Source organism: Drosophila erecta, unplaced genomic scaffold (assembly GCF_003286155.1).
Source record: "Drosophila erecta strain 14021-0224.00,06,07 unplaced genomic scaffold, DereRS2 tig00000000-arrow-pilon, whole genome shotgun sequence".
In the NCBI taxonomy this organism is placed as follows: Eukaryota; Metazoa; Arthropoda; class Insecta; order Diptera; family Drosophilidae; genus Drosophila; species Drosophila erecta.
This window is the reverse complement of record NW_020825194.1, coordinates 19,996,452-20,024,407: the sequence shown is the minus strand read 5'-3', so window position 1 is coordinate 20,024,407 and position 27,956 is coordinate 19,996,452. Positions and strand designations below refer to the sequence as shown.

The window sequence follows — 27,956 nt, the reverse complement described above, 5'->3', positions numbered from 1 at the left end:
CCTAGAAAGGACTTGCTGTCGTAAAACAAAACGACCCAGCACACACAATATAAAATTAAATTAAATTTGTCAAAGGCTCGATGGTGAAGGACCATTAAATGCCCATAATGGCCATATGTGTTGGGTTGTGCATATCGAACATTGTGGTAAACGTATTCCCTATTGGCTGCCAAAACAAGCAATTAAAAGAGCTTGTGGAGTTATATTCACTTCGGGCAGCTGTATTTCAGAAACTCAAGGAAGCCACAATTGGATGGCAAGCTCATAGTATTCTTTACTAGCCGAGTATAAAATTAAAATTATTAGAAGGGTTTCTACCCTTTTGCATCGTGTCGGTGCCTCAATTGGAGTCCATAGACGTGGTTTCCGTGCTTGTAATTTCCCTTCTTACCCTTCTTATGCTGGCACTGACCGTCTTTCCCGGGAGTCTCATATGGTCGACACTTACGTCCGCTTCGGAGCAACCTGCCCGGCAGGATGTAGTTCTTTCGGGGGATATTATGCCCCGAAATGGGGGGACCCGAGTATGGCGCCCTTTTTTCTTTTTCGATCTTGATCTTTTCCTGATAGACGCCTCGTGCCGATCCGTAATTGGAGTACACCACCTGGTCGCGGTACAAGCTGCTGTGGTGCATTGGCACTCGATTTGAATCCCTGTGCGGTAGAAACGGTAGCTTCGAGCAGCCAAAGGGAGTCCTCACCTCATCCTCCTTGCACTGCATCACGTCGACCAGGCCAGCTCTTGCCTTGGCCTTGCCGAAGCCTGCGTCCTTCCAGGAACTCAATATGATCTTGTTCAGAAAGTTATCGCGGTTCACGCAGCCATTTTCGGAAAGAATTTCGTTGGACTTGCACTTGGATGAACCCGACGCCTCTGGTTTGGTATTTTTAGGAGCCACTTCGGCCGCATTGGGTGATGCAGTAGGTTCAGTTGGCACATTGGATACATCTTGGGAAAATACCCCTAATAAACTGAAGTACAATAGAACTCCGCAGAAAAAGCGGTGAACTTGCATCTTGGGGTGCAAAACTTAGCGAATTGAAAAATATATCCGAAAGAAAATGAGGTGTAACGGGTTTAGTGTTAGACTGGAAAATTAATTTGTTTTGCATTACCATAAAGATTCGATTTTCACTTCAGGTATCCCCAGAGCTTTTGTAGGTACAACTTTTGATAACTATGCTATTCGTCTATAGTACCAAGAAAATATATCCTTATATTTACAAATGACTATTAACGTACTAATCAATTTTCAGGGCGTTGTTAAACATAAAGCTGAGTTGATCGTGACAACTGTAATTTGGAATAAAAACATTTTGTGGATACGAACATGCAACATTTTTTATTATTGGAACGGTGTAATATTCTGTAGTTTATGTAGTTTATTTCCGCCTTTCGTTTTCGTTTGTTTGGTGTTGGGTTTGCCCTACTGACCGTTTTCTCTGAATGCAGCGACTCCTTCTTCCCAGGACCTCATTAGCCCGGCATTTGTGTCCCTTTCTAATACTCCTTCCCGGCAAGAATACGTACTTTCGTGGGCGATTGTGCCCAGTAATCGGAGGTCCGGACTCTCTAGGTTTCCGAATGGGTTTTCGTTCACTATCATCCACATGGTGATACAGTTTAAAAATACCCTTGTCGTGCACAATCCGTGCGCCATCTAGTCTGCTGTGGTGCATTGGCACTCGATTTGAATCCCTGTGCGGTGGAAACGGTAGCTTCGAGCAGCCAAAGAGAGTCCTCACCTCATCCTCCTTGCACTGCATCACGTCGACCAGGCCAGCTCTTGCCTTGGCCTTGCCGAAGCCTGCGTCCTTCCAGGAACTCAATATGATCTTGTTCAGAAAGTTATCGCGGTTTACGCAGCCATTTTCGGAAAGAATTTCGTTGGACTTGCACTTGGATGAACCCGACGCCTCTGGTTTGGTATTTTTAGGAGCCTCTTTGTCCGCTATGGGGGATGCAGTAGGTTCAGTTGGCACATTGGATACATCTTGGGAAAATACCCCTAATAAACTGAAGTATAAAAGAATTCCGCAGAGAAAGCGGTGAACTTGCATCTTGGGGGGCAAGACTTGGCGGATTGAAATACATATCCGAAAGAAAATGAGGTGTAACGGGTTTAGTGTTAGACTGGAAAATTAATTTGTTTTGCTTTACCATACAGATTCGCTTTTCACTTCACGCATCCCTAAAGCTTTTATTAAGTAAATCTTTTGATAACTATACTAAAACTATAACTAGTTTATCGCCAGTCTTTATTTTCGTTTGGATGATGTTGTCGTTACCCTACTGACCGTTTATTTGAATGCTCCGACTCCTTCCCAGGACATCCTCAGCCCAACACTTGTGAGTCCTCCTTCCCGGCGAGAATAAGTACTTCCGTGGAGGTTCCAACATCAGCATCATCCACATGGTGATAGAGCTTATGTGCTGAAGGGGCACCTTCAGATGCACTGCATCCTACCTACCAGATCAGCTCCTGCTTTCGCCCTTCCAAAGCCTTGGTCCTTTCGCCATCTTGTCACGATCTTGTCGGGGAAGTTCTCGTGATCCTAGCAGCATTCTCGGATAAAATTTCAATGGACTTGCACTTTGATGCTACGGATGAATTGGAAGCCCCTCTCATACTGTTCCTTGGATGTTCAAGAAGCTGAAGTGGTAAGCTCTATTAAAGATAGAATTAAACCCGGCACTGGGCCGTATTTAACAGCATTCAACAAGTTTTCGCCGCTCACCTCAGTCCAAACTATAATATTATTGTGTTTGATGGTCCAGGAAATCCATTTGCCTTGGTCTCCCGTGAAACTTGGAGCTAATGCGCTCTAGATAAATACAGCACATTTCTAGTAGGGCCAGAAAAATAATAGTTGGCTGATACATATTCTCGTTCTAACGTGCCACACGTTTTTGCGAGTGGCAAGTTCTCAAAGTTTTGAATTAGCAACATTATTGATTTTCGGTAGTTGGTGAAATAATAAACGAAATCAATTGGCGGACTTGTGAAACTTTCAAGGTGTTGCTGTGGCCTTTTGCTTCTCCTTGCGGCTTGTTGTTTCGCTCTGCAATCTCAATTTCCCCCACAATAAAATTAATGTTTTACGTAGCCAATTCCGAATCGTTTATTTCACATAAAAATGCGATAAATAAGCGACGCATCCTGTGCGACGCCGTCGAAGACGCCAAGGATAAGCCGTTGCTGTTGTTGTGGTGCGTGGGGTTTCGATTGTTGTTGTTCCTCTTGCCCATCCTGGCTGAACTGTAGTGTTGTTGGGCTTGTTGTTGGTATTTCACTCGTTGCGCACCTCCAGCATCGTGTATTTATAGCGCAAACAATGGAAAGGATGTTGTGCAAGGACATACGCGCCGGATTACTGCGGAGCGCGGGGGGCAGCGTGGGTCCGTGGAAAGGGGGCTTACGAACAATGCGAAGCCACGCCCCTCTTCTCTTCAGCTATCCGCCTTTCTCCTTTGACTGCTGGTTAAAAATAAAGAGGGAGCTTACTTCACGGGTTGGTTACCCAACGGAAAGTAATGGGAATCCACGGGGAAGATCGAAGGTGGAAATAGTTTAGATGGGTTAAATCATTTTCCAGTCCTTTTAAAATATTTTTCAATTTTTAGTAACACATTCTGATTATTATAACTTACATTGTGATAGAAATGCTATCTGGCTAAAGAAAACCTCGTTGTTTTAACCAAAAATTTGAAAAACCTGATTTTGTCTTAAAAAGACATCATAAAACGATTTAGAAACGAGCTTCAAAACTTCATTGAAAGCCCAGAAAGCATATAAAAATAAAGGCATTGCCAAAAGTTGAGATGCTGTAATAGGGAAAGTGCGGCAACAATGGCGCGGCGCGTGACCCCGCCGAAATCCTAGCAACCCTGACAACCCTGGCAGCTCTAGCTCTCGCTTGCGACTCCTGTTAAAAATTTCATGTTAATGGCCACACGAAGATTCGCTCTTAACCCTTTTGCCCCGCGGGTGCTGCTGTAAGTGTGTGTGGGCGTGGGTGTGGGTGTGGGTGTATACACTATAGACCCGAGTGTGTGGTGGTGTGCGCGGTGTGGCTGTATCTGTGGCAGGCAGCGTGTAAGTGTGCGTAACAGGTCATTGTCCCAGTGTTTTTCGGTCGCACCTTTATGGCGAGGACAAGGCAGCTTATTTCCTTTGGCTGTCCTTTTTGCAAATTTCAGTCCAGCCCGTGCACACGCAAGCGTCTTTCGCCAGCGTCCTTTCGTCCCTTTTCAGCAGAAGGGAAATTGCTTTAATTAAGGATATCTTGCGAAATGTTTGCTCATATTTATAACCCAGTCGCTTCGTTGGAGAGGTGAAAACTGAACAGTGAAAACTAGAAAACGAGAAAAAGGTGCGCAATCAAAGGCGGAAAATCGTTAGAGAATAAAATCGAAATAACAAAGCGGCCACAGGAGAGAGATAACGAGGGAAAGGGGAAAAATAAGATGGGCAGGCGGGACATAATGCGCTTTTCCCGCTGTGGAAGCGGTTTGTTTTCCTTTTTTTTTTTTTGAACTGCCAAAGGTCCTGCGGACATTTTCGGTTGCCTTCTGTTTTTCCAGCGGTCCTTTGACTATTCGCCATCTTGCCGGCTTCATTTGTTTGTGTTGGTTTGTCTGCGCTCAGCGCTTTGGGTATTTCGCCGGGATAATAAGATAAAAGCTTTAGTGCCATTCGGGCCAAGTTAGTTAATTGCGTGAATGGCAGTTGTGCCCTCATTTCATTCCATTTCATACTGCTCTTACTCCGATTGAATCGTGCAACCAAATTGGGTGATTAGCAACTGCAGTTCACCGGCTGGGATTATAGCCAGATTTTTCCCTTTCCATTGCCCCCACCTGAAATATCTCCAGGCAGTCAAGCCCTGCTGCTTCTCATCTTTTATTCAGCACGCAACAATGACAAGTAAAATTTCACCAATGGAGCACATGAAATTCATGCAAAACACTTTGATATTCATATAGTTGAAAATACACCGCAAGGAAATTGAATGTCAAATGTAAGCTAGAGAAAAATGTGAAAAGGTAACTTGCTTACTTTATAGTATATTTACTACGATCACGCAGAAGCACATCTTTCTGCAAACTTATTTTCCTCGCGCTTTGTCCAAATGTCTTTCCCAGTGTATACGTCTATACGAGTATATGTATATGTATATGTGGTCTGGCCTGAGTGCTGGTGAAAAAACAACAAATAAACATGAAGGCAGCAGCAACAAACAATGGCAGCAACAACCGGCAATTGTTTTTGCAAACACACACATCATACATACGCAGATATTCGACACTTGCAGTGCCGCCTAAATGTTCATGAATGCTCCATAAAATATTAAATGTTTATGAATTTCAAAGGGCTCCTTACTTCATTTGCATAATCCCAATGTTTGTTGCCAAGTGTTTGTGCGTATGTCCGTGTACTCGTGTGTGGGCAAGTGTCACATATCGTTAGTCTGACTTGTGGCAATAGCTGGAAATGTGTCACATCAGAATGGAGAATGTGGCATATAGTAAAGCATCAGGATCAGGATCATGGGAGTGTCAAGTGCTTAGGCATCTCTGCCCAAGTGGCCCACTTCTAGGCGCCCTCTTCTGTCATCTAATTCCTGTTTTTCTTCGCACGCGCTGTTATCGCTTTTATTGCAATCTGCTTCGTCCAGCACAGAAAACAAATATTTAAAATATACGTTTTATATAACATTTCGTGGCACATTACAAAATACAGGTGTGTCGCCTAGCGATCGAAGGATTTATTTGAAGTACATTGTTTTAAGGAAAACATTGTAGGGATAACCTACAAAGTAAATAAAGTAAGTATCAAATATTCTTGACACATTCAGGTGATTAGCAGAAATTGCTAACCATTTTACAGCTTCACTTTTTCTCACTGTGCACCCTTGCCGCCTTTGCAGCTACTCGAAGGACTCTCAATAGGGGCAGCACGTCCTGGGAATCCTTTTTATGGCTGCTGGCGCATAGTTTATTGCATCCGTTTCCTGTTGCCATCTCGCATCTCTGCATACTTGCTGGCTAATTCGTGTTAACATTTTTTTTCAGCTTGCCATTGTTATGGCCCTTGCACTCGTTGCTGTATTTTTTCGCTGATTGCAGCTCATTTGCATAGGAAAGCAGTAAAATCGGGGAAAGCGACAACCTTCTTATCGAGCGTCGACTGTTTCCTCGACTTAATTGCCATTCGGCTGCGTACTGGATGTTATTTATGGGCCCAGCTTAGGCCTCGTTTAGCCAGTGGAAATAATTACCAATACAATTATCACACACTGGGCCACTGTGCACTGAGAGAAAGCTCGCATATTCTGGAGCGCACAGTATGGGAGTACTTCTACAGGGATTCTTCTACGTGTAGTTTCCCTGCCCGGTGGAGCGCTAAAAATTTATGACACAATGCCGCTTGCCAAACAAGAAATTAAAAGTTTGCGACCCGCACTCGCCAAACTTTTGCGCACACGCATGTGGCGCAGTGGAAAATTTATTAAACTAACTGCAAATTAGTGCACAATTGCACACACTCACACATGAGAGCTGAAAACTTTTAAGAGGGGTCCAAATAAAAAAAGGAAAAGTCGGCGACTAAGGGAAAAGAAAAGGCTGCAGCATAAATCAAGTCGCCTGCAACGGGGACTGCCCTTAAATTATGTTGCCAATTGGCTAAATATTTCCGCCAGATTGCTGCTCTAATTTCCACAATATTAAATAGGAATGGCGCCGCGGCCAAAAATACGAGTACAAAAGTAACGCGGCCAGACACACGACAATGCCTCTAAGTGATTTTCCTTTGTCACTGGAAAATTGTAAAACAATTGTTATAAATTCTATGCGCTTTTTTGCGTTGCCTTGTTTGGCGCTTGATAAATGCAGACAATTAGCCAAATGGTTGACTGGCGCCAGCTTCAGCCATGGATAGACAGTTGGTAGCCGACTTCCACGCCACTGGGAGAAAGGAAGCTGCAGGAGTATACCAATCTCCAAAAAGGAATTTTCCCATTAACTGTCAGTTCGCTTAAAATACTTATTATATTTTAATATTAAAGTGAACTCTGAACAGTAGCTTCTAAAATGTATCGCGATTTAAGATCGGGATATATGCCATCCGGTTATCTTAACAGCGTTATTTTTTCCAATACTTAAAGAAAATTGCCCAATTTTCTTGAACACTCGTATGCAAAGTCCTGGTATAATTTTCCTTTCCACGATAAATTACAAGATCCGTTTAACGGCGTCTAATTTAGGTTGAAGTTCGCTTAACTCGGGGTCGTTTATAATTTTGGCGTCAGCTTCCTTAGCTTGATAGCCGCACAAGGTGCTCCACCCGACTATTTATGAATTCCTCGCTGTTGCCAATAACACACTAATTGCCAACACAGATCCGACCCACTTGATTCCCATCGAGATGCCATCGCCCCAGCCAGACGATTTTCGACAAATAAATCCCCACATGGGGCACTTGGGGCCTGCTGTGGCTGAGCAGGATTGCCGAGCTGGATGGTGGATGCTGGCTGGTGAGGCAGGAGCAGCAGATCCCTGAGAGGGACTCCCACTTGGTGCATTGTTATTTCCGCTCGCACACAACAGCAGGAGCGAGCGGAAATAGTTTAAAGGATATTGCAGCTGTATTCGGGGAGCGGCAGGGATACTGGATGCTTATCCAGTATGCAAAACTATCAATTTTTCCTGCATGTGAGGCGAGTGCCCGTATGCAAAACCACTTTTGCCGAGACAGCAGAAGTTTGTCGAGGAACAAGGATGCGGATCCGAGCCGAGAACTGAGCCGAGACAAGGCAACTATAATTAGAATCGAAAATGTAACTGAACGGATAAAGTCGACTTTCGCATAAAGTTTGGCCGGCGCTTCGATGCGAATGCGTTTTCACTCAGATCACAGCAGCCTCTCTAATTATTGACTTTGCTAATTGGCAATTTATAGGAAATTGTCTTCAGCAAAAGTTTTCGAAGGCAAAGCCATTTCCTATCGCTTTCAGCGAGCAGAGGCTGCATTTCAAGTGAGTTACGTTGCTTGTTCGAGCCGACGAAAAATGCCAAAAAGTTTCAATCAAAGGCTTCCAATATGCGTAAACACATTCACGTTTGTCCTTTGACAGGACACGCACTGAAGGGCGCACAAAATGTCGTGGTCTACACGAAGACAAATAGTCGAAACTTTCGTAGCGACCTAATTGAGAAGAAAATTGAAAATTTCTTTAATGAAATGCAAAAATTATATAATAAATTATCCATTCCGTGTGCAGGAAAGTGGAGACTTGTTGGCATCAGTCGGGGGGAAATGGAAATGTTGGGGAAAACGCAGCAAGAGTTGCTTCTAGCTGTTGCAAAGGAAGACTGTAATTTAATGCTCTTTTGCACCTTCAAATCCTTTCAATTTCATAAGACACGTAATCACATTCGAAGTGCTCGCCGCCCCTCGTCCTTTCCGTCCTCTCCGTCCTTTGCGTCCTTTCCGTAATCACCTAGCACTTGATGAAATGTTGCAATTTATATAGACAAACCCGCCCTTGCGCTCCATGCATGGCTTACTACTATGTAGGATTATTCCTGGAGTCGCAGGTTGCAGGCTGCAAGTTGCAGGTTGCAAGTTGCGAGCTTCTCTCTGCTCCAGGCTTGCTGCAATTTTGACACACTTGATGGACTCCGTGCACTTAGGGGCAGCAACCCAACCCAACCGACTCTTTCCTCGCAGTCTTGCCCTATTTGTAAACAGAGAACGGACTGCACATGAGTAATGCATTTTTAAATTATTCGATTCGAAATCCGGATACAATTTGACTGATCAGTTTGCCCCACTTTGTTTGCCAACGCAATCATGCAACCTTTTGCACCGAACTCTTAACGGAAAGTAAAAATTGTATAATGCTAGATTAAATACAATAAACTTGTATATTTCATATACAGTTTTGTCCAGCGAGATTTTAGGATCTTGTGATTTTAGGCCTGCTCGCATGATTTATTAGCTTTGTTAGATAAATTTACTAATCTCTCAAAATTTGTCCTGGTTTTTCATGTTTTTCCCATAGAAGGATATTGCCTAGATCCAAATTTACACGGCGATTCAAGAACGCCAAAAACCAAGCGCAGCTGCAGCAATTACAAAAAAATTGTAAGCCCGAGGCTCCGCTTGACCACAGCCAATTAGCAGTTGAGCAGTTTTGAAAATTTCACCAACCGCGAGTTGCTGCACTCAAAAAAAAGACCGCATAAAGTCATTTTTGCTTCTGGAAAAGCCCCCTTTACTATTACCCTACAATCTAAGGGCTTAAGACATCTAATATGTAAATAAACAAAATAGAACAATCATATGTGGGCAAACGCATTTTAAAACACCCAAAAGGGTTTTGCAATAACTCGAAATTGTCGAAACTTCCAGGATTTCTTTCTATTTGGCAGTGGTTTCTGGGTGTTCCGTGGAAGGAGGAGGCCGCCGCCCTCGGGTAAAATCAAAAGCTAAGCCTCGCCGGGCACTTGGCCGCTCCCCAAACTAATTTAGGCTCAGTCGAGCGTGTGGGAAAGTTTCCAGATTTCAGGCACTCGGATTTTTTGGCATACATATGCTGTGCATTATTTGCCGTTAAATTAAATGCCACCAGCTCCGCCGCCCTGCCGACAGTAAAAGCGTGCAGTGTAGTAGCTCATTGTGGCGGTTCTAGGCTCCGGGTGTTTTTGGGACTCCTCACGTGCACCGTGTGCGGTTGGCTGGCTAAACGGACCCGGTGGTGGGCCCTAAGTTGTTTTGCCAAAAACTTTTTGTCATGGCTGGGACTAATTATAAAATAGCTCAAAGGCAAGTGGAGGGGCACAGGCCGGCGATAGGCAGATGGCGACGAACAGCCAACTTTTAAGTTGTTGTGTGGGGCGGGGAGCGGGCTAGTTGGCAACATGTTGCCACAAACTAAACATTTGCCTGCCAATTTGTTCTTATTTATTTTTATGTCCGCTTTCCTTTTCCTTTTCCCAGCCCAGTCCGGCCCACGTGGCTTGTAATGTTTGGCCATTAAAAATAATAGTGCGGTTGTTTGTTGTTGTCCTTGTTGCTGGGCGTTTCGCATAGACTGTTCGGTTACATAAAATTTTACCTTGATATTTTTCCTATGCGTTTTTTCGTACACAACAACCTGCCGAATTTATACCAGTGCCACAGGAATTTCTAGGGTCTCGCCACTGAGGAAAAAAAGGGCTAATCTTAGGAAAACATTTTTTCAAGTTTAATACGCCAGAGTTTCAAGGCTCATGCCTATTTCAGTTCGATATATTATTATTCACCAGTTTTTAGAGGAATATTCAATGAATTTTTTCGCTGAGACCTATTATTTTTCCAGTAACACAAGTCTGCTCTCACAATATTATACTTTTTGAACAGGTTTTCCAGTGAAAATGCAGTGTAGAGATATCTTGTTGTTGCCAAACCGGAGACAAGAGCCTATCCCGAGGCACCCTGTACTTGTTGTCTGAAAATTCGCCACACACACACAGAAATGCGAGTTACACAAAAACCCTTTGGCCAAATAAATAAAGAAAAAGCTGAGAAAAAAGCCAGAATCCTGCACAATTTAATGTTTGCTAAATTTGTGTCATTTAGCAAAACGATTTCGATTTTTTCTGTTCATTTGGGCGGCCCAATTCGCAGCAATTAATTTGCTGGCGGCGGCTAGAGGGGCGTGGGCACAAGTGCTTCGGCTATAACTCAGTAGCTTTATCAAAAAACCACTTACACACACAATAAAGTTAATGAAGCCATAATTATTTGGGTTAACAGCTTGCGGCTGAGAAACCAAGTCCCGGTCCCTCGGACCAAGTGATTGTGGCCAGCTCCGCTCGGTGGGCTACAAATCAAAGTGCGCATTTGATAAGTAACCGAGCTGAACGAGAACGAATACATTTGGGCAGCAGGCACATTTGCAAGCCTATTTAATAAATGGACCGGCATTCCAGTGGCCAAAACAAATGCGTTGCCAGCAGACAACTTGGACGGAGCGTCATCAATTTAATGGCCGCTTCAAGCCGTCTGTAAACAGGGTTGAATGTTCCATTCAATTGGTCATGAAATTACTCAGTATTTTCATCCGAAGGCAGTGCACCTTGCACCTCTTCATGTGGCCCGAAAGTTCAGCTGCCCGATTAGAACGCTCAAAGAGTATTGTACGTACGATTGTGCATGCCAAACTGTGGAGATCAGAATCACTGGGTAACTTAGTTCCCTGACACGCCCCATTCTAACCAAGAGCAACACAATAGCCTTAGCTCTTGATCCAACGCCCTCACTCAGGCCGTGCTACATAATCCGCTACCAATCACGTCAGAACTCATACGCACACGTCTAGACGTCCTTTGAGCCAAAGTCTTTGGCTCTTTGGCTCCTTGGCTCGTCTGCGGTTATGCCCAATATCGAGTGTCTGTGACATGAAAAGGGTCCCGAAATATGTTGCCGAATCGGAGAATTTTCCCTGCTGCGAGGGTCATTGAACTGAGCCGCTGCTGCTCCAATTAAATCACGTCAATTGTTTTCCCAACTGATTCGGCGTAATTTTAACCAATTCGGAGCTGGGCTAAAAATCATGTTGCAATGCATAAACACGCGCGAGTGCTCCCAAATGACTTTTAGCATAATTACGCGAATTATGAGCAAGCAATTTGTTTAAACCATGAAAAATTGATGCGGCAACTAAAATCAAATGCCGCGCCCGGAAAACTGTCAGGATCGCTTGTCACTGGACGCTATTAGCGGAACGTATTAAATTACACAAACTGGCGTTGGATTTATATTGTTTGTCCACCCTAAAATGCACAGCAGCGGTGGTGCGGTGGTGGTGCAGTCCCGAAATATAAATAATAAACCACCGTGTAATCTACCGCCGGGGGCAGGAAGGGAATTCAGATTTCGGTGGGCAGGTAGCACGAGCGATTTATTTATTTGCCTTCCCATTTGGAAATCTGTTTGCATTTCCCATGGCAGCCCAGTTATTTGCTTGGGTCCCAGCCTTTGTCAATAGTGGCCGAGATCAAAGCGGACCCAAGACTAGCTGGCTTCTCCACTGCCAAATTGCAATGGGCCAGGATGAGCAGATTTACATATGTCTGTTAAAGACTTCCTCCAATTTAAATGTTAAAAAATATGAGTCAGCCTATTGTTACTTGTTACCTGCGACGTAACATAATATTAATCTGAATATCCCGCTGCGAAGCGAAACGTTTTAATTCACCTCCAATTAAACCCTTTGTAGTTGCGATTCCGTTGTTCAACTCATATGTATAGGCACATAATAGTGCCGCTTCACGCGCTTAATGAGATTGCGATATTAAATAATCTGCAGGCTCAAAGGCTCGAAGTCTGTCAGCAGCAGGCGAATCGGGGTTTAATTAAATCAGCGAGACAATCGTCTCGATTACCAGGACACAGGTGAATAATGTCATCTAGTTTGGGTGTTTTCAGGACCGAATATGCTGCGGATTATTGCCACGTTTTCTCCGCTGTTAATTATTAATTTCCAGCTCGACTTTGCAACAAAATCTCCCGGCTGGCGCATAACTTGGATGGCATAATAAAACGATTCCAGGACGGCACATGACGTCCAGGTTTTTATAAGCTGTCAATTTGTTTACGCATTGTCGCTGGAGGTACTTTTGACTTTGACTTTGTCGCCGCTAAAATATTAACGGCTCCGCCAGCCTGATACACTGCGACAAACTGTGGAGCGGAAGGATTAGGAATCCCAAACCCTAAGAGCCCGTTACTGAGTACCTAGACTACTTTTTACTTGTTCTGCTGCAGCTTAAACGACCTGTTTTCCGCAGTGTACGACTTGCACGTCTATTTTGCACATGTCGTATATCCATAATATTTTCGCCAGGCGGAAATGCCCCTGGGAACTCGGAGCTGGTGGCTCACACTTGGTCCCACCTCATCATCAGCACAATAACTCGGCAGACCTCGGAGGAAAACAAGACGCCGCGCCGCATGGAGGCCCCGGGTCCTCGGAGGTTCTGGGGTCGAGTTGCGGGATGCGTCTCTCATGCGTGCGTTTATCTTGATGCGTGCGATACGAGGATGTGAGTGTTTTTCCTTCGGTGTTTTGGGCGCTGCCGGTGTGGGCGTCGGAGTTGGCGACAAACGCATAAAACAGCATAATTTGTCAGCATGAACACGGCAGCCACACGCCGGTGGCATACCAATGAGCCAGGAGGCCTTCCCCATCGCCAGCCAGTTTATGATTCCGCTTATTGCTGATATTTGCCACTTTTTCCGGAAAACGCTAAAATCGGGAGAGGTTCTTGGGTGTACGGCCATTGAGTTCCATTCATAATACATTTGCGAAGTGGAATTCCATGGATTCACTTTGAAAAACCAGTTTAACTGAAGCTCAAAACCAATAAAAGCTATGATAAATTATAACATATATAACTTATTTCCAGCCATGACCTCGCGTTAAGTGTGCAAGTAAACGATAATTATTAAATTCCACGAAAATGTTTACAATAAAATACTGTGGAGGAAGGACAGTCACTGAGCCATCACAAAAAGCTCTTCGCATTTGCCTTTGCAGGAGTTTTTAAATAACCATCTCTCGCATTTGCGGTGCTCCATTGAGTTTTTGTGTGTGCTGGCTAATTTATTTAGTTTAATTAAGGTTCGCCTTTGCGTGCTTCCACCACTGACACAACCAACCCGAAATCAAATTAATTATTTGTTGAATAAACTTTTTGCATTTGGTTCTAATGCAGTTGTTTTGTTCGTGTGGCTTTCAGTTCATTACTCATACGCAGCGTTTTCGGCTGGCCACTCCTGGATTTTGCAGTCGAAATTCCTTCAACAATACATGCACTTCAAATGGAACGAGTGGCCAATGGAGCCCACGTTGGTAATTGTGTGCTCGCATTACAATACCGCGTTTGGCCTTGTTTCATATTTTTATTATGATTTGCGCGCCAGCTGAGTTTCCCGTTTGCGGTGCGCTTCAGCTCGCCAAGGACTGGACTGGACCGGACCGGATCCGGATCGGTCGAGTCGAGTCGATTCGAGTCGATTCGAGTCGATTCGGGCAATTAAAAACTTTCACGCCAGGGCCGCAGCAATTGTATCCGTGCGCACAGAAGTAGACTATGCCAGTTATGCCATTGAAATCGATTGATAGCACGCTCCATTGCCTCGTCGATTATTCCTGGGGCCCATGCATGATGCACTGCGCTGATGTATATTATAATCGGAACAGCAGGGTGTGCAGAGTGGAAGCACTGGCAAAAATCATGGAGCAGTTCGAAATTGTAGTGTACTTACAACGGGCATCACTAATCTGATAAATTTATTTATAATGTAATAAACTATCGAAATAAGGGAATGTAGCTGCAAATTGAACTGCATTTATACCACAACTGAATGGCATACTTTTTCCTCTTGGTGCACACCTGGATGCCCGTCGAGGTGCAGAGAACCCAGTAATTTCATTCCATTATCCCAGCAACTGGATATTTTCATTTGCGTTATTCTGAGTAAGCGAATAAGCCTCACAGGAGGCTGCATATGCGAAAATATTTAAAATTCGCTGTAAATCGCACTCGCAGCCAAGACGACAATGAAACCGTGCGCGACGCATTCAATCACTTGCGGCACGGAGTGCTCGGCCACAGGATCCAGGATCCAGCATCCAGCAACCAGGATCCAGGATCCAGCATGCAGGACGCATGATTCGCCAGGCAGGCAGGCAGCTAATTTAAATGGAAATTGACATTAAAACATATGCCTAAGTAAGTCGGCCACCCATACTTGTACATCAAAGAAGCTGGCGCAGGATGGGTTATAAGGATGCGCCTTGCTGTTGCTGCCGTACGTAATTAGCTTGTTTTTGATGTAATCAAAAGCGACGACAGACTCCAGTCAGCACAGTCTCCTGTGGGCCGTGTTGCTCTCAAGAATTTTGATTTAATTGTTGCCATGGCAGCGTATTCTTTTAATTTGTGTCAATTTATTTAATCAGACATTTGTTGCCGCCCCTTTGCCTTTCTCGTTTTTCCTCAGCCGCCAACCGCCGACAAAGTGCCTCCATGGCATTTCTAATTAAAAGGCTCTCGCGAGCGGTCCAGCTAATTTGAAAATTAACTGCCGAGAAAGGAAGCTGGAAAGGTCCTGCGGCTCACGTTCAGGTGGCCCCATAAAAGCGAGGGAGCAAAGTGGAAAATGGAAGCGAAAAGCGCGCGGCGGCAATAAAAATAATACATTTATCAATCAAAACTCCAATGAGAACTTGGCCCCAAAGTTGCAGCATAAAAATATTCATTCGGCGAAAGAAGCGGGAAACCATTCGTTTAATGGCTTCCATTTTGCCAACTCAACTCAACTTAACAAGCCACATGCTGCAGGGGCGTCGTGTTAAAAAGTATATTTAACCCATTAAATATTACGATTTTATAGTATTTAATTTTATTTTTATAATATTTCATTTTGAGCGGAAGTGCTCCTTATTTTTGCTGCACCAACAAATTTCGAAATGGTTATGCTGAGAATTCACTACGCCACTGGAGGAAGCGTGGGGATGCGCTGGTGTGGGCGGTGGGAATGGGGTGTTACAGGAGCAGTGGGGACACGAGAAGGACGTGCACGAAATGCGCAAGTTCACGCACGTCAGTCGAATTGGAGGTACCCCGTAAAATGTGGGTCAAGGCAGTGGCAGTGGGGCCGCGTGCTAATGCTAATTTGGGAATGCCTTTGTTGCCGGAGCATCCAGAACTCACTTCATTAAGAAGCCATCCCCATAAAAAAATCATAAGCAAAACTTTTTCAATATATATTTAAGCGGGATTCATGTTTTTACTTAATGCTTTTCATTCATGCTCCGATGTTCTTGTGTGGCTATTTTGTTTTCTTTTTAGAGCTTTTGCGTGAGCTGTTTATCAACTGATTTTCGCGCGCATTATGTGTTAGCAAAAACTTTGCTTATGACCCGCCTCAGCTCTCTTTTATCCAACATGAAATGTTTTTTAATCTTTTGAGTGCAGCCCAGTGAATACATGAAATGTTTTCGAATTAAACGCAAACATCTAAACCAAATAAATGATATTATATGCGTGTATTTGCTCATTTATTTATACTTTTTGCGTGGTATCTGTGAAAATATTTGCATGGCAATGAGGAAGATTTGTTTTTTCCGTTCGGGTCTTTGTAGAACTTTGTAATTAAATGCAAATTAAGTGAACCGTCATTTGCGCCTTGATTTTTTACCCTTTTTTCGCCGCCATCGAAAGGCATGCAGACAATTTTAAACTTGTTGGCGAACTCTTATTGCCAAAGTCCTCGATAAAGTCGCCGACTCTATTAGCGTCAATGTTGCGTTAATGGCGGGCAAAAACAAAGTTTAAAAAAAGGGTTCAAGCGGAAGTGTTGCCCGTGATTGGGCCAACTTTTCTAATTAGCGTCAGTGAGAGGATTCTTGGGGTATCCATTACGCCATTTCCGTATGCATATCAAATGCAGCCTAATGAGCCAGCCATTGATGAAACGCACTTTCCTACTATCAACGCACGTCATCATAAAATATGCAATCCGCTTCTCTCGACGCAATCAAAAAACTCCTTTCCAAGGCATTAGAAATGCCAACCAAAACAAAACTAACAGAGAACTTTGCCGAGCAAAAACCACAACCACAAGAACACACGCGCCAATCGACAATGTCGATTATATTTCAAGTGTGCTGGCAGAGGATTCGGGGATTGAGGGTTCCAGGATATGGATGGGCGTTCGGAGATGGAGGGAGACTCCCTGGCAGCTGTTGAAAGTTAAACCGAAAAAGCATCAAAAGCGGCTGCTGCTCGTAATTACAGATTGCAAAACGAAACGAATCGAAAAGTAAACGATGTCGATGAAGTTGAGCCGGAAAGATACGGAAAGGCAGCCAGAGATACGGAAAAGCGAGAGATGCAAACCCGGCAAAACTTCAACTTCAAAACTGATGACTGAGCCAGTCGCAGTTGTAAAACTTACCCAGGTGGCAGCTACGGTTTTCTGTGGGAGGGGCTAAAAGTTCCCACCGAAAAAGGGGTAAACTTTGCGTCTTAAGCGATTTTCTGCTACGCCGAGCTGCACAACAATATTCCCGCTGGTGCACTACCAAAATCAGGGATACTCTCCAGATCAAGGGTAAACAGTGAAACAGGGTATTTACTTATGCCTTCGATTACCTGATAAGCATAAGTTCTAATTTCTGTTTGTTGTTTCTCGGCTGATGAAGTTTTTCAGCAAGGCAAATGATCCAAAATAATGGGTAAGCACTTTAATTACATTATGATTATTCAAGTTTCACTCCTCATAGGCACATTTTCAGCAAGTTTCTGAGCAGACCCAGCAAGCGAGTGTCCCTTTTTTCGCACCGTGTATAGTACTTCCGAGAAAAAGGATAAGAAGTAGCCAGACGTAGGCGCAAAACTCGGCGAATGTGTGAGCAAATTCACGGCAAACGAAAATTAAGAAACTTGCAGCCAGCTTCGCAGACGGAGGATGTCGGAGAAGGGGCGTGGCTGCGGGGAGTCCTGGCGCTGATTGCATCGCTCTCGAAGGATCAGAAGGACGAGGCGCCGAGAGATGCCTTACTTATTTATGGCGCACAGGTAAACTGTGCATGTGCCATCATCTTGATAAATGTGCGCTGCCAGTGCATGACTATGGGAAATGGATTCCGAGCTGAGACGCTTCTTGATTTAGCATGTGGCTGAGTTATGCCAGCCACCCACAAGGACACCCACCTCCCGCCCGGCACGCCCCCCCACGCCGGAGCAACAACATCAATGGGAACTTCAATTAGGGCCCTGCCGCGCCACTCTTGGCCCGAAGTTGCAGTTGGTCAGCAGCTAAGTGGCGGCCAAGACGAGTGTTCGTTCTCGGCCCCGGGCAAGAAGCTCTTACAAAGACAAATGCCGGCTAAGCTGTCCTCACTCAACAGCTGTTCACTCAAACAAAACGATAAGCTGCAATTTTTAAAAGGTATATATTTTTTTGCAAATATTACAGTGGAATTTACTGGGGCAAGGACTTGAAATAGGTTGTTCCCATTAATATTCTGTAGTGTTACCTAAAAAGTATTATATACCGCAGCCTTGCTGGAATTGCACACACACATTTCTCTCAGTGCCATTTCTGCTGTCTTGCCGGGGGCGTCTTGAAAAATAAACGAGTCAGCATTTGTAGCGTTGATTGAATTGTCAGAGGTGAGCTTAGGAGTTGGGTTTTCGCTCCGCTCTACACCAGCCACGCCCACTCCCACTCCCACGTACAGAGCCGGGGAGCTTGGCGCTTTTCAATTAAGACTATTGTCAACGACAATAAGTTATACAAGTAAAGAGCACGCTGCCTCAGCAGCTGAAGCCGTTGACAGTTGCACGTACGCTTAATTAGAAAAAGCTGCATTTTTTGCCGCGTCCACCTAGCTGCCACGCCCAGCGCCCCCAGTCAGCTGTCAGCGGGCGGGCGGCACGCCCACATTTTGCAGCGGAAGTAAATTTACACTTCGCTCCTTGGCTGCACTTTTTATTCCTCTCCGACGCGAGCGAAAAGCGCGACTAATTTTCTTGAGTCCTCCGCCGCATTTCGCTTTTAGTGCAAGTAATCCCGGAAAATTGTATAAAAAATGCAGAAAGCCCCTGGCCCCTCTCATAATTTTCTAAAAACTAAACTGGCGGCGGCGGGGGCAGGTTCAGCAGGGGCTGGGTTATTTTACACCCGCAAAGACTGCATTTTGCTCTGTTTGCCTTCGGAGCGTGTGACTTCGTTGGCCCGGCCTTTGTTTTCACACCCAGTACTGCTGTTGGCACGCGGCTATGCCGATTTCACCATATCATATATCAGACGCATTAAAAAAACCCTGAGACTAAGTGGTGTGCTCATTCAGTTATTGGGAAAACAATTATCGCTTGCACTAGCTGATCAGTTTGTAGAAAGTCCCACAATATGCTTGGGAAATCCTTAAATGTTATAATTCATATATTCATTCATATATATAATGATAAAATATTGCTCATATCATATCATAAATCATAAAAAAATATATTTTGTTTGTTCTTCAACTGCAAAGTAATTGTAATGGTGACTTCTGGATACTTAGTAGGCAGGACTTTTCCTTGACCACCAGGTATCCAGCAGTCGTTACTTTGGCCCAACCCTGCGTGCGTACTTTTTCTGACGCTGCGGCTTCCACTGTTGGCTGATGGTTGATTTTCCCAGCTCCGTGGCCTTCTCCGGCTCTCGCCCTCCGCCTTTTGGCTTGCGATGGACTCTCGGACGGACAGCGGCAGAACCGTGCCGGATGTCACGTGCGCATCATTTTCCAACAGCTTTGTTGCCGCTCGGCGTAATTATAACAAGGCGCAGCTTAAATTAGTTGGCTCCGACAGCAACCTGAACCCAACCTGGTAGCCCGTGTGCGCTGGTTCCGTTTTTCTCTGACCCCCGGAACACGGATCCGGGCATTCATTAAACCAGTCCCCGCTCGCATGCGATTTTTATGGCCTGACCCCTCCGCTGGAATATGGCAAATGGCATATGGCGTATGGCGTTCGGTGTTCGGTGTTCAGTGTTCAGTGTTCGGTGTGGCTGGGCGCCGGTTTATTTGGCTCTTTGTTTAGTGCATTTTCTGTCAACGTCAGCGTGATTAGTTGTGCCATATTGTGCCACTCGCTTTGTTTTTCACTCAGTGCCCTGGCATTGTCATCGGGTCCTTTCGGGGTTACGGGCACAGGAGAAAATATAAATTTCCATACTCGAACTGCCGCACCAAAGAGGCAACATTAAAGTGCAGATCAGAAGGCTTACTCTCGATTAAATAAATCAAAAGCTGATACAAAAGGTTTGGCTTTGAATCTTGAGCAATCATTACCTATTAGGAATGGACAAAAAACGAATAATTAAAAATGCAAATTATTTATAGGGTCAATATTATGCTCCAATTATCTTTGCATTATATTGAAAGTATTACACACAAAGTAACTAAAAAGTGAATTGCATTTTTGCTAGTGTAGGTCAGGTAATACCAATTAACAAAACGCCGCGTGGCACGAACTCGACCCCAAAAAATATATATGTGGGCATATAGAGCCCACTTGACTCGATTCCGCTGGCATCTGTTGGCTCTTGGCACCCAAACCCGTCTGCCCGCCCAGCTTTTGGCACTCGGTATTCAGCTTTCAGCTTTCAGCATCCAGTTTCCAGCATCCAGTATCCTGCTTTCAGTGCCCAACTCACAGCTGCCGCTTACATCATTAACGGCATCGTTCTTCACACACGGCAACACATTAGAACACTTTAAGTTGCAACTAATGAGACTCCAAAACATAATTGTTGGCATTTAGTTAGATGAGCGGCGCCAGGTTGACACACACTTGCACTCGAAAAGTGACACGGCATGAAGATGGAGCAAATAAACAGCAACAACAGAAGGGGCGGAAGGGTTGGGATGGGGTGGGCGGGGCGAGGTGGCACTGGTCAGGAAAACGAAAACAAATGCACCTAATGACACAATTTCTCACACAGACGCCAGGACGAAAAACTGGAGCACGAAAAACTGTTATACCGGCGAAGAGAAGCTCGGAAAAATCGCCGACATCTCTCTCTCTCTTTCGCATGCAAGTTCGGCTCGGATGCGGCGAATTCCGGAAAATCCCAGACAAGTCGGGGGCCAAGAAATCGTTTGCCAGTTGAAAAGAACCAACAAAGCGAAGCAGTTCTGGCCAAGCCGGCAAGTGTGACGAAAAGAAAACCGAGTGACGACGCGTAATTGTGAAACGCGAGTGATCAGCGAACTCGGGCACTCTGCATTGAGATTTTTCAAACGAAAACCTAAAGGAATTTTCCGTAAAACTAGGTATGTTTCAAGTTAGTATGTCCCTTGAAAGTTAAAGAGGTACGCATCAGGAAAAATGCAGACATCACGTCTAGGTTTCACGTTGCAACATGTAACCTAGTTTCTTGTAGTAATGCCATGTGTTCCCATGCTTCCAAGTGTTCGTGAGTGTGGCGCGCTTTTCTTGCACTTTACGCTGGCGCGCTGTTTTCCGCCTCTTTTCCTGTGCATTTTCTTGAATTTCTGACGTATAAATTCATGCTTCAGCCCCCCGAAAACCCGAGCGGGGTGGGCAAAAAAAACCAGAACATGGAACCAAGAAAACAAGAAGGCAGCTCACTGAAAAGTGCAATGGCAGCCGGAAGCGGCGGGCGGGCCACTGTGATTTGTATGAATGCTGCCATTAAGCTGACACGGCTTGAATACGCCCCGCTCCGCGTTTTCTTCGTCGGCCAACGAGGCGTATGCGTAACGTGAAACGAGATGCAAGCACAGGCGGCGTGTTCGCTATATGTGGCAGGAATAAAAAACTTTTAATCTGTACGCGTATTACACAAAAGTTTGCGGACCCCCACCGCCGTGAATTCAATTGCCATGAGTTTTATTTAGAAACAAATGGTGGCAGACTTTTCTGCGTTTCTTGTGCTGTTTTAAATGACATGAATTAAGATAACAAATTCGCGGAACACAGAAAGCAGAAAACTGAAAACAGCAAGCCGAACTGAACCGAACCGAACAGAACAGAAGAAAAGAAAATAAGAAGGAAACTTTTTTCCGCCGGGACAAAAGCCGTCAGGAAATTGTTGCGGAGCGCAAATAGAAAAGCCGGCAGCAACAACAATTGCTAATACTTAAGCCAAAGTCGCGACGCTGTCAAAGTCAGGAAGCTTTCTGGGGGCAGCCTGTTTTTCCCTGAAAAAGTCTAATAAATTAAGCAATTTACATGAGTTGTCGTTTGCTGTGCAGCTTCGTCCTTATTTTCCCTACTTTCCAGTATTTCCAGCCCGCCCCGCCCGCAAGACAACTCATTTGTGTGTCGTGGGATTTGTCAGGGATGAGGGGGAAAAACTTTGTCACTCGCTGACAATGATTCAAAAGGCAGGTAACCGGAGCAAAGCCCGGCAATTTGTTTAATTTCATTACATCTCAGTACGCCAGTTGATGTTGTTTTGCAGCATGCGCTTATCTCTGCACATTTGCAACTTTTTCCGGTCCCATTTTCATTTTCATTTTCATTCCCATTTCCATTGCCAGTTTCGCCTGCGACTTGTTGTTTCTTTTTGGAAATGAAATTTATGTGCATATTTTGGCCATTTGTGACTTTGAGTTGTTTTTCTTGTTGCATGCTCGTATAAATGTCAACTTGAGTGCCACGGGCAGTGAGCATATGTATGCCCCTTCTATCTCTAAATATATTTATTTTTTGTTTCTTTGTATCTAAAAGTTTTCTATGCCCCCACAGATAACCGGCAACAGTTCAAAGTTTCTTTATTTCCCTCCATTGGATTTTTGTTTCTGTTTGTTTATTTGTTGTGGCAGGGGTGGCGGAAAAGTTTTTCGTTGGGAGGCTTAAGGCTAATTTTTCGCTTAAAGTCAACATGTGGCAGAGGAACCTAATCAAACTATTGATTGTTTGACGGATTGTGGCAGCAGCTGGCAATGTTTTTATTGCGAAAGCGACAGGTAAGAGTTGGCAGCGCTGGCAGAAGTTTCCCTCATCTTGGCTTTAACTTTTCGGGAAAAGTTTTACGCTTTCCCTTTCGGCGCCACAGGAAATTGATTTCTGATGGCCCCAAACTCCTTTCCCGAAATGGAGCCATCACGCCGCATCACATCACTTTGTACTGCTCTTTGTGTTCAGTTGGATTCGATTTCGCCGGGGGATAGACACACCGGTTAGGTGTTATAACCCCTTTGACATGCGTAAATATTTTTCCTGCACTCTGCTTTTCCCCCATTTTACGCATGCTCTTTATTGATTTTGCATAAGCAGCACGGCGAGCGGTGTGGGAAATTGAATCTCACATAAAACGCTGCAAGTACTTTGCATATAAAATCAAGTATACGACACGTTGCCCCGCGCATCTCTGTCCTCGAGCTGCCAGTGGAAAGATGTTTCAGGAAGGTGCCAGATGAAACCGAACATCTTGTTTTTGTTAAGAGTTAAGAGTACCCAGCTCTAGCCCGGTCAAGAGCAGGGCAAAGTTTTCCAGGTCTCAACTTGCACTTTGGCACTTAATCAACAACGAAACTAAATGCGGTCGGTGGTCTTTGGTTGTGAAGTGCTCATGCTTATGTCCATGACAAATGTGTAAGTATTCACTGCCCAATGTCCAGAGTGGCCAAAGGCCACATGCAAATTGAAATGCTGTTGAAAACATTTTCCGAATTGCATAAAGTTTCAGTTTGCTGAGGCACCTGCCACTCTATTTGCAGTGAGATAAAAGGGAGATAAGTAGGTGGTGCTCACAGCAGCGCAAAGGAGGCCTAAAACGGGGTCTTAAATCTGTTTTTTTAATTCTGGTAATTGAAATCCAAGCCAAAGAACTAATCACTTAGAGCAGAAGAGAAGGTAATTTATTTTTCCCGTGTATGCATAGCTCCTGCGTATCTGTCTTTCACTTCGTCTCGGGACTACCGAAAACGTGTTGTGTTCGCTGCATAATTATTTTTTTATGCTCAGCGAAACATACACTTTGTCACATGCTGTGGGTAAAATGGCATTTTTGCGCTTATTTAAGCCATTGCATAAATTTCAGCTGAAAATGAATAGCAAGCCGCACACACACACACACTCGTGTGTGTTGGTGTGTATGCAAATTTACTCTGTGGCTGCGGGGAAAGTGGAAAGTGGAGAGGAGTTTTTGCGAAGAGGGTCCTGGGGCAAGTGCAGGAGCCAGGACCGGAGCATAATGTGTGCTGGCCTTTAGCAACCAGACAGACGTGTTTCAGACATTCAGCATGTAGCCACACACACACCACTGCAGAGAGGCACACACACATCGAAGCAGGAAAACACATACATGCACACGCTCTTCAATGTCAAAGTTGTGCAAAGAATGTGTGCGAAAATATTTTGCGAAATAAGGCGCGAATGAAAAATTTATAAAATATTCAAATAAGCACTTCGCATTTTAGCACCACGAGAAGGAAACACAGGAAAATGGCGTACTGCCCTCATAAAAATAGCTGTGGTTGTCGCTTAAAAAATTACACAAATATGCAAAATTTTAATAAAATTAAGCGGGGGGAGTATTTATCAAGATTGCCGATGGGGTGGCTATGGGTTAAATTCGCAGCCAAACTTTTTTCAATGCAAAACCAAAGTCCTCAAACTTGGGCGATAAAAGCAAAAACGTTTCCATTCGCCGAAAATAAAATAATACAAAAATTGTAGCAACAAGAGGAGGAAAACTATTTAAGTTTTAAGCGTTTGACGCTTTACAATCGCAAAATGTCGACACAAAGTTTCACACGCACACCAGCGTCCTTGTTTTCCCGGGAAATGGGCAAAACGACAAGCTGAGCAGCGCATCACTTCATTGCCATGTTAACCCAAAGTCATAAAGTCAGGGATAAAATGCAAAAGTGCCGAAGTTTTAATTTAAATTTGAGCAGCCACGCTGGCAAGGCAGATAAAAAATATGATCTCTCAAAAATAATACAGAGATGGAAACTTTTGTCAGGCCAAGCCCTTTTCTTTCTCCTCTCGCTTCCCAAGATGCCAATAATTCAGCGCGCTCCTCTGATACTGAAATTGAAGTTTCCAGGCAGCTGGTAGTGCACACAAAAAATGGGTAATTAAAACACTTAAAAACATTTCAAATGATCATATATATTTTAAAATCAAATAAATAAATAAGCTCGCAAAGGAATTCTACACTTGGCTTAAATCCTAAAGAACAATATCCAGCGTAAGACCAGCTTGTTGCTAACATTTTCGCGCTGTGTGGAGGAAGCTGCGGTGGAGAAAGCTGAGAAAAATGGAAGGAAAGCGCCGCAGAAGAGTTACGATGCCTTTGAGTAAAACACTTTCTGCGGTCGCCCAGAAAGCCGCTGTCGCTTTCGAGCTGCGCTGAGCGTTATCTGCATAACTCATACGCACTGTGGCCGCCTAGTTTATTCGAGAGCTGGGAACAGCGCGAACAGCCAGGAGCTGCAGAAATTTGCAACACATGGCAAAGTCCTGCCACTACCACTGCAGACTCGCACACACGGACACATGGTGCGATTTAAGCTTACGTAAATATGACCAGACTTTCCAGCTTTTCCTCGGCATTTTTTCATTCTCCTAACAACATTTTCCCTCGCGCGACTGGCTTATCGACTTGGGTTCCTGGCAGTTAGGTAAACTCCTCGCCGCACGACTCGGGTATTATCTATGCATGAGTGTTTTTAATTTCTCCCCGACCATATAGCGATTTTTTGCACTGATGCCCTGATTAAGCTGCTGCTTCCAAGTTGTTAGGGGCCAGTGCCCGCAAACTTCCGCACCTTAGTTATTGATATCAAGTCCCCAAGCCCTCAACGATAATGGAAACTGTGCGCAGTAGTTAAGGCTGCTTGAGAATATTTAGTGGGCGAATAACTCACACTTCTTGTACTCATGACTTACGAAACTATATAGCATTTAATCAATATTTAAAAACTTGGCTCAATCTGAACTCAACTCTTTCGCAAGCTGACCTCAGCTGTCGCCATCCATCAAATGCCAACTGATTCTTGGCCACCAGAGAGTTGTTCGCCCATCCAGGACTATCCATTTAGTGTGGCTTACTCATCTCATTCACGCCCACGCAATGAATGAAGAGCCAAGGAGTTCGTTTGAAGAAGGAGCAATACAACAGGACTCCTTTTCCTTTTCCCTCACTATTTTCACGCCAGTTTCCATGACGCACTGAGCGAGTTTTCCCTCACTGAATGGTTGAATGACAGGCAAAATGAATGGCGCTGTCGGGGTATGCCCTTCTTTTGGGGGGGGTAATGGGTATCGCGGCGAGTTGTACAGTGGACACTGGGAGATCCGTGTGACTAATGCACGAGCATGGAGTTGACAGGCACCAGACAATGGACAATAAAGTTCCAAGGCCTAGCACTACAGAACGATGTGCGAATTCGGGTATTTTCCTAACAAACGAAATATAACTTCCTATAAGGGTAGCTGATTTGAAAGCTATGCCATATTAAAAAATATATTAAAAGTGTGTTTCTTTGGTATATTTTAAACATCTCTCATAGTGTAAGGATTCATTTTAGGAGCAACAAATAGGATTCTTTGACTCAAATATATTGATGGTATCTCACTTCTGATGTCGCTGATAATATAATTCCAATTCTCTCTAAGCATCTCTGATGTACATGCTCATCACAGGAGAACGACCAAATCGAAGTTGGCCATTAAAAGTGGGTGTCTATGGGACATGTTGGCCTACTTGCAGCAATCGCAGGGGAGTCGTAAGACATCAGCTTGTAGTGACCTTCAAAAGGGTGAGCTTCAACAAGTCGCAAATCATTTAATTTGCCATCGAAGAAAAGCTTGTGGATAGAGGTGCAGAAGGACTCGACAAAGAATGTCTGGGTCACCGCAGACAATGGGTTATGCGAAATTTAATTGGCCAAGCAGAAGTAACAAAATAACAAATGAGGGCTAAGAACACAACTGATTTTGATCTTTTTACCTGTCTGAAATTTAAAAATTGTGTAAGCAAAAATGGAAAGCGAGAGCTCCGGACGACGAGTGGTTGTCATTGGTATTACGTCCTCGAATCTGACATAGATTGGATGTGGCAAATGAAAGTTTCACTGCTGATTGAGTCAATGATGATGCCATTAAAAGTCACAAATTGATGTTTTTGTTTCAAATGTGTGTGTGTGTGTGTCTCCATCTCTGTCGTATCTGTTTGTATCTGTGTGTGCCAATTACAAGCATTAGACTCTGTTATTCGCATTCTAACAACGGAAACAAGCCAGAGATTTATTTTTGATATTTCCGCTTTGGTGGAGCAGCAGCGGCAGCAAAACATCAGGGAAAAACTTTTTCGATAAAAATGTAAATTTATTGGATATGTGTGACAAACACGCTACAGCATTGTACACTGGAAAAGATTAGTTTATAAAATTGACAAAAGATTTGCAATTTCGGACTGCAGACTAGGCAAGTTAACCGCATTTATACTTTGGCCTCTGTTATTTTTAAAATTTTGGTTTATATTATTTTAGTGGGAAAATATTGTGCTGGACTTAATTAAGATGTCATTCGAAGGCCATCAAAAGGTCATGTATCTGCCTTTTCTTTCAATGTGTAAGTCAGACACACACATTCATACATTCAAATGCGAATGACAATAATGCTCATGTTGTCGTTGATGAGGCAAAAGAAGAAACTTTGAAGGAGGAGGGGAGGAGCTGTGATCTCTGCTCATCACGCACGACTTGAATCATATTTTTATGGTTTTTTATTGACACATTTTGATATGCCAGTTAACAACAATTCACTCATTTGGCTTGGACTTCATCGTTTCTAGTTAGTTTGTTGTCATGCCAACTTACTTTTTAGTAGTTTCACAAGTCTCTTTTTATGTAGCGTAACGAATTATGTATATTCAGCTAAAAACTTTGGGTATTAAGTAAAAAAATGTATCACATGTAAGCACATAAATTCCTTTGTGAGGCGATTTCCAAGAAAACAAGCATATTTGGACGTCCTCAAACGACGTAGGTGGCCTAACAATAGGCGTTGAGCATAAAAACTTGGCTTAATGCTCAAATTAAGTTATGACCAGGAATAAAAAGTTGCTATAGAAACTCTGCTGCTAAAGGATTCATGAAATCATATATATAATCCTCCTTGAAAAGTAAACTCATAATTAACATATTACGAAAACAAACAAGCTACTAAAATGGACAACTGCCCTGGAATTTAATTAATGAATAAATCAGGGCACTCAGACAGCCAAACAAAAATAAATAGTAATTAATACCAAATAATTATGTATTTAAGCGGCAAAATAAATATTTAAGAAAAAACTGAAATGGCGCCACAACACAAATATTATTTCAGACAGCAGAAGGTGGAAATTAATGACCAGAAA

At 43.9% G+C, this 27,956-nt stretch overlaps 4 protein-coding genes across 4 annotated transcripts in view; 1 reads left to right on the top strand and 3 right to left on the bottom strand.

Annotated features, from left to right (window-relative positions):
• Positions 1-200: 200 nt before the first annotated feature.
• LOC6552077 lies at positions 201-1,025 on the bottom strand. The gene has a single exon (XM_001979741.3). The coding sequence runs from the start codon at positions 1,014-1,016 to the stop codon at positions 315-317; it is 702 nt and encodes a 233-aa protein (XP_001979777.2). The 5' UTR covers positions 1,017-1,025; the 3' UTR covers positions 201-314.
• Positions 1,026-1,330: 305 nt separating this feature from the next.
• LOC6552078 lies at positions 1,331-2,078 on the bottom strand. The gene has a single exon (XM_001979742.2). The coding sequence runs from the start codon at positions 2,059-2,061 to the stop codon at positions 1,384-1,386; it is 678 nt and encodes a 225-aa protein (XP_001979778.1). The 5' UTR covers positions 2,062-2,078; the 3' UTR covers positions 1,331-1,383.
• Positions 2,079-20,232: 18,154 nt separating this feature from the next.
• On the bottom strand, positions 20,233-20,370 carry LOC113563747 (the record flags this gene model as incomplete). Its single annotated transcript, XM_026976019.1, has 1 exon — positions 20,233-20,370. A coding segment is annotated over exon 1 (138 nt), but the record flags the coding sequence as incomplete, so codon positions are not given.
• Positions 20,371-20,720: 350 nt separating this feature from the next.
• The window catches only part of LOC6552080, a 32,933-nt gene continuing 25,697 nt past the window's right edge, over positions 20,721-27,956 (top strand). Inside the window, exon 1 of the mRNA XM_001979744.3 lies at positions 20,721-20,886. The gene's annotated coding sequence lies outside the window, so the exon portion shown is untranslated. The remainder of the gene's footprint in view (positions 20,887-27,956) is intronic.